The sequence below is a fragment of the Diaphorina citri genome, unplaced genomic scaffold (genome assembly GCF_000475195.1).
Source record: "Diaphorina citri unplaced genomic scaffold, Diaci psyllid genome assembly version 1.1 scaffold1073, whole genome shotgun sequence".
In the NCBI taxonomy this organism is placed as follows: Eukaryota; Metazoa; Arthropoda; class Insecta; order Hemiptera; family Psyllidae; genus Diaphorina; species Diaphorina citri.
In genome coordinates this window covers 68,632-76,045 of record NW_007378502.1, presented here as the reverse complement: position 1 = coordinate 76,045, position 7,414 = coordinate 68,632, and the positions used below count along the sequence as shown (strand labels likewise).

The 7,414-nt window shown below is 33.8% G+C and overlaps 1 protein-coding gene across 1 annotated transcript in view; it reads left to right on the top strand.

The window, feature by feature from the left end:
- Nucleotides 1-531: 531 nt before the first annotated feature.
- The window catches only part of LOC103514053 (J domain-containing protein DDB_G0295729), a 41,762-nt gene continuing 34,879 nt past the window's right edge, over nt 532-7,414 (top strand). Inside the window, exons 1-3 of the mRNA XM_026827102.1 lie at nt 532-559; nt 1,005-1,061; nt 4,938-5,024. Of these exons, the coding sequence (XP_026682903.1) occupies nt 532-559; nt 1,005-1,061; nt 4,938-5,024 (172 nt within the window). The remainder of the gene's footprint in view (nt 560-1,004; nt 1,062-4,937; nt 5,025-7,414) is intronic.

Genomic DNA, 7,414 nt, shown 5'->3' with positions numbered 1-7,414 from the left:
AATATCCAATGGAAGGAACTTACTTAAGTAACCTTTTGTAACCTCTGAAAGTCCTAAAGAAATTGGTAAAATATTTGATTGTCTGATGAAATGTCTCAGATAGATACCATTTGGTTATCATTGTCTTCTAGGGACAACCTGGAAAATTCTAGTCTTTTTGCAAGAAAGGAAAAATAAGTTCTATAGGTGTGCACTTTATTATGGGGCGTATTTTCATGTTTTGTTCATGCTAAACTTTCTCCAGAAGAAATAGAGATGTGTCTTAGAGACATTTTTTTTTATATCCATAGCGATAACATGGACTTATTATAATTTTTTAACATTAATAAGGAGTGAAATAACCTGGCAAACTGCCTAACACGCCATTTCAATTATTCTGCTCGCCTATATTCAAAGTTGAGCTTCTTTTTCTTCGAGGATGTAAGTTTCTTTATGTGGATTAAAATAAGTATAATTGGATTACATACACTAAATTGTGTTTTATGTAAATTGCACAAATGTTTATTTATGCTCTTGAAACAGAAATCCAGAATGTATTTCAATGATTCGTGCACCTCTTGTAAATATTGGCAAAAACTGAAAGAATCCTAAAAATCTTCTTCTTATCCCAATAATAAGGGACAGGCGAACTATTTTAACGTAAGCTGTTGAAACTTGACCATTATTATTACATTTATTACCTATTGTAAGACAATATCAGTAGGTTGATTGAGAAGAAAGAGATAAAATGTTTGAAGCACTGTACCTACTGGAATACTAAACAGTATTTCAGCAAGGAATCTAGATAGTCTTAGGTCGAGATTCTAGAATATCTTGAAGATTTCACAACATTGTGCATAAGGTAGGTAATGTTTGCGTACAAATTACTCTACCGTACATTTTTTACTATCTCAAAGTATCTCTAAAAAAAAAAAAAAAATCAAGGTTGTTTTGGATTCGATAAATATTTTGGAGGTTAGAATAAAACGTCTGAGTTAGATTAAGTTTGATAATTCGTTGTTGAGTAGTTGCTTTGTTTCGTTGTTCTGAGAATATTTATACTGGTAGCAAAGTACCTGTAGGTAATGACTTTAATTGTCTATAACTAATCTTCATAATTATATGTCTGAAATAGGGACATTATCTGTTACGTTCATTAAATAAAGTGAGAGTATTAGGTCTCCCCGAAATTACAGTGCGTAATACAAACATTAAATGTGTTCAAAAGAGCATCATACATTTAATAACATTAATAACAAAAGTAAAGGCCAAATTCCCAGCCAAAAAAGATCACCCCAGGAGGTCTGGGATTATGTAACAGAAGACAACGGTTAAATATAGCAATTAGCAAATATCATTGGTTTACTTGATCATCCGTATCTCGTGACATTGTCTAAACTCTAAATGACGGGACACTGAGACCTTTTTAGCTTGTCCTTTGTACACGCATTTAACCTGGTAGGTGATCGGATTATTTTATTTTCCATTTTGTAGTGAAATATGAAATCATTTTGCTAAATTTATGTACATAAATAAAAATACGCCTGTTCAAAGTTTCTAGAAAAAAGCTCTGGTGTGTGGTCAAGTATTAGTGTTAAATGATGCTTCAATATGTCTGAAAGTGTAAAACTATTTACATTATTATGAGTTCATTTAAAAACATCCAGGCTCTCTTTTAATCTTCCTTGGAGAGGGTTTGAATTTTTACACCAAAACAGCTTTCAACCCAAAACCCGTTTTTTATGTGGACTCTAATGGGCTATTTGATGCGTTAACTACATTGCTAAGATATTAGAGGAACAATTAAATATACGAAATTTATATGGGTATGCAGAGTTAATATAGACTAAATTAAAACAGCTTTCACTGATATTGTAAGTAGGCCATTCTTTATGTGATAGAGAATGATGACTCAGGGTACCTACTTCTTTCTTGTTGAAATATAAACATGCAGGATTCAAAAAGAAGCAAGGCTTACAAGGTAACATTCCTTTGACAAGCCTTTGATTTTGAATCCGAATTCGTCTTGCAAAAATTATTTATTGTTTGTGTCTAAAGCCCTGAAGAGCCGCTATATTTTCAGAACCAAAATACCAAAACGGTTTTTAAAATAATTACCAACTTAAAAAAGATCCGCTCGTTTATTTATTACCAATAGCAATTGTTTACAACTTTACGTACTTGCCTACATCATACCTATCTACGAGTATGTGGCATACTTTGAAACTTGAAGACTTGGCCTCTTGTGTGTGTTCCGACTATTAAGCATGTAATAAAATATGATATTGCAACAAATTTTAGCATACTTTAATAAAAATCAAGATCACTACTTTCCCTTCCTCTCATATCACATTATGAGATATTGCCTATACCAACGCGAGAGTGTCTACCTTGTGATATGCCCATCAGTGACAGGCGAACTAGAATCTACAATCTAGTAGCGTTGATGTGATACCTATAGACTTTGAACTCGATATTGATAAATTGATGAGCTTTCAATTTAATCGATAGAGAATTAATAAGGGAGTGTGGAGGAACAAATGAACAATCAGTGTGAATACACAATTACACATTGGCGATTCCAGGAGAATGGATATGAATGATATAGTCAATACCAATAATAATTCCCAGTTTACAATCCATTTCCCCAAGTTTTCTTATCGTGAGTTTCCACCATTGTGAAGATACCTAGCAAACGATATTCCACCCATGCAGTTTGCTGAAAATGGCACACGCACACTCTCTGTGCCTGGAATAATTCAGCACATGTCACACTCCATGTTATCGCTCGTAATAAACGATTATTATTATCACTTATCCAAATAACATTTACCTATCCGGAGTAAAAACATAAACATTTGCCAATTGTTTGATTGTTTTAGAAGTAAAAATAACAGTTAATAGCATTGCTGGAGTGAACTCATGCTTTGGAATAGTTGATAGCTAAAGGGAACGTGTATGTTGACTGCTCTAGGCTGTAGCTTTATTACTTTACCTGCTAAATAATCTGAATGTGTCATGTACAATTGACTTTCTTCTTTCTAAAACTTCAAGTTCCTACAACAGCTGTTAATTTCCTTGATGATGTTTTATGCTCTGGCTCTGGTTCAATAAAAATGGTATTGGAAATCGCCAGTAGGATCGTTTCCCTAAAATTTTCAATGAGTATATGTTGCGTTTATGGAAGCGCTTCTTTAGGAGCACCCTGCCTCAGACTAAATATAAATCCTTGGGAAACTAGCGATGGTTTTATCTCACAAAGTTACAACTTGGAATTATAGAAGAAGGATTAAGACTACGTGAGTTGGTCAAATTATGAGGTACCGAGAGGCGAACTGAATCGAGGAAAACATATTTCAGCTATTCATGAACCATGGAGAGAAAAATGAAAAACCAACAAACGTCCTTGAAATTTTATTGTACTCAATCCGTAATACTCATTTATTTTATCTTTGTGTACTCGTGATGTTTACGATCATCGAGTCTTCCAATGAAACATCAATAACTTGAATCATCAATCTACCTATCGAAAAAAAAAAACTTGTAAAATAATGACAAAAATATACTCTCAGTTATCTGAAGTGTTGATCGATAATGTTCGCGATTTAAAATAACATAATTAGTTATAACTTGGTGTGTACAAATGGAGTACTTAACAACCATACAAAGCCGGAAAGGTTTCTTAATGGTCGTTGGTTAACCGCTGTGAGTCATTTGTTTTGCACCACGTAGGTCTCTGCTGTACCAGACTGCAGACTCGTAGATAGAATCTGCTCTATTTGGGGGTTGAAAGAACAAGAAATGAGAGGAGTAAAAACGAAACAAGCATGCAGAATTCAGAGTTGTAACTGCCCTATATTACCTAATAGTTTATCCCTAAAGGGGCTTTTGGGAGGGGAGATGAAAAAAGGCCAAGTTTAGAAATAACCTTACAGATTTCATGCTTGAAATATCCTGAATATCCCATTCTTTTACTAGGAATATGTCGTAATTCCATTAAGTACGTCGTATTACTGTAAAGGCCTGCACAATGTGGACTGTTTTTTAGAAAAGTATTTCAAAGGAAAACCTTACAAACATAAGAGAGCATAGGAAAAAACTCTAGGAGAACAAAATGTAGATCAAATGTATAAAAACTCAACAAAATATATACATAAATATCATATGGGGAAAAATATAGGAACATTATTTAGTATGGAGAAGTCGAGATGGAAAGACTGAGGATCTATAAAAACCCATTATGTTAAAATGAGAGATAAATAATAATTAGGTTTGAAGTTCCCAAAGTTCAAAGCGAGCATCGGGTCTAGGTTTTGATGTTACATAATCCGTATGGTAATTTCTTATGAGGATAATGAATAAGTGGGCCGGTCGGAATATACTTTAGACTCGAATCTAGAAAACTTTACCCTGGACCTCTTCATTCCTTCAATCTGACTGAATAGGGTAGTGAAAACCTCTGAGATAGGAAGTTGCTTGAATCCCTGATCAAGATCTGAAGAGGTCAATAAAAACCCACGATTCTCTCATAAAAATGAGACTAACATTGAGAAGTGAATTTCCTAGAAATGATTAGGCATTACTGTCACCTCAACAGCCAAGATATGGTGATAAAGTGTGAACTAAAGTTTTCTCGGAGTTTTCATCCTTATTTTTAGTGTTTCATCAATTGACAGGTCTGCGAGTTTATTATTGCAGAGTGAATCATGATTCTATCATAGAACCCTGCACTATTCCAATGGCCATTTTCACTTATCCTTCATTATCATTAGCAAATTGTAATCTCCCTGTTATTTTATTCATTACCTAGCTTTATTCATGAGTGTTGCAGATAACGAGCTTGATGGAAATCGAGATAATTATGCTTTCATTTCCACCACTGTGCAATGTTGAAAAAGAAAAAAATAATAATAAATAAAATCCAATACTAATTTTAGATTTTTGTTATCTTTTTTCAGCGGGTGAATCAGTGCAGCTTCACAACAAAACACAAACTTCAACACCCCCTCAAAACACTACAAATAACAATAATAGTCAAAAGTCAGGTAAGTTTTAGCTTCTTCTGAGTTTTAAATGTAATTTTATGTACGAGTAATAAATCAATCCCCGCCTTACTCTTCCTGTTGCTGAATCGAACTTTATTATATCTGCTAAGTGAATGAAATATTTCATCTGATAATAAAATGATGCTTTTGGATTTAGCAGTTTTTTATACGTTGACGAGTTCACACAGGACATTTTCGAATGGTTCAATTTAATAGAAATGAAAACTGTGAAAAGAACTGCATCAATGTCAAAATTTTGCAATTATTTTGCTTTCACGCCATAGTTTTAGATTTAATGTAAAAACCTATAGAGAGAAATGACCATGATTTTGTTTTCTGCCAAAAACTCCTAGGTACACACAGAATACATCTCTGAAGATAACACAGCACAGGTGATTTCTCTGTATCATGGAGAAATTGCGCGAGTAATCTAAAATAATTGGAAATAATCTTGTGTAAAGCGAAGAAGTCAGAAAGGAAGAGAGATTTCGCAAGAAGTACTCAAGACACGAGTACGAAATGACCAAAGATCATCAGAGATGTAGCAATAAAAATTGATTAATAATCTTCTAAATACAAGTACTTCTGAAGTACTAAGCGAGATTGAATATTCCCTCGTAGCGAGGATTATGTAGTAAGGAGTAATTCATGGAAGAGTTATCACACTTGAGATAGCCTTAGTCCGACTATTCCTTATCATACACATTACACACATTAGAAAGTTCAACACACCCTGGCTTGTCTTGTGGTATCCGAACTTGCCTTAAGCTACATCTCCACTTGCTCGGTATCATTCGACATTTGTAGATCGGCAAAACCCGTACCTATCAATTGGGCATGCGGATCAGAATTTGAATATGCCAAATTTGAATTGCCAAAAATTTTCATGATGTTACAACGCCATTCCTTTCGGAAAGGGTCTCGGCTCAAATCCGCAATTATTTGTCGGCTACCCGGTTCAAACCAGGGGACCTTCTACGTCCAATCACTCCTACCTTAAGGCAAACTGCTGGATGTATAAACTTTATATGACCTTAAACTCTAGAAGGAACAACAAGGTCGTCGGATCTTTCTCTTGACAACGTCGGACAAAGTGTCAATATACTCTTCGTCAACTTGGATAGCAATGTCATAGCTGATATTTCTTTATCTAAAGCCCTCGTTGATTGTATTGCGAGGATTTGTCTGCTATTTTAATAGTTTTTTTTTCCTTTCAGAACGGGTTTTGCTATGTTCTGCAATGTTGACATGTTTTTTTTTATTTTACGTTGCAATGTGAATATGACTATTTTTTTTTTATTTATTTATTTAATGCAAAAGCAGACCTATCCCACTATCCATATCGGATTTAATATGTGCAACCTTTTCATTCGACACCGTACCGTAACTAGGCCTTCATGTATGTATCTGATATTATGTCTGTTCCCGACTGAAATAGAATACTTGGAAAAAGCTGCTAGTCTTTGCGCTCTGCTCTCATTATCAGGAAGTCGAAGCTTAAAAGTTCTATATAATTTTCATTTCACTGTTATAGATTTTCTATTGACCTTGTAAATATTTCAATGTGAACTCGCTGTGGGATATCTGTATAAACATCAAAGTAAATAATAATCAGCTTTTACTTTTCCCCCTATTCTGTGTCCATTCATCTGTCTGGCTACAGGGAATATCCTTGGAGAAATAGAAATTCAAGTAAAAATCAGAGTAATGCTTTCTAGATGGAGGGATTTCTTCTTAAATAGCAACATTATTTTGAATTCTACATAATGATTTGATATTTTTTCACAATTGACTACTGTGAAATATCATTCTAATATTGTATTATGTAAAGTACTTTCATTTCATGCTTCTTTGAAGTGCATTAGGTTTCTCTCTTGGGAATATAAATAATTCTTATAATATAAGATGTAATAAATTTTATTGCTTCTTTGAAAAATCGACTTTTGAAATTATGTTTGTAGGTTGTGTTTTGTGAAGTATGAGATTATACCAAATACCCTTAGATTTTTCTGTAACATATTGGACTGAAGTTTTAAGTTTTCCAATGTGACCTCATTGTTTCCAGTTCTTATCCCTATTTCTGTTTTCTATTAGATTTATTTCTACTACTAGATTCCATTGGAGATTATTCTTAAAATAGAATCCATTTACTGTCCCGAGATTTTTCCATTGTAAGGTATTACAATAATGGACCGGAGGGGATTGCAAAGTCTCAATTTTCACATCAGGTGGAAATGTTTCTTGTAGAAATTTTGAAGGTTCTCCGAATCTTAATCTGCTTATAATGACTTTTCGTTTTACAATTCTTATGCTCTTTCAGAAAGGTATTAAGTCTCTTCAGATCCCGAGTGTTGAGGGACCTAAGACTCTCCGGAGTTTACAGCATTCCA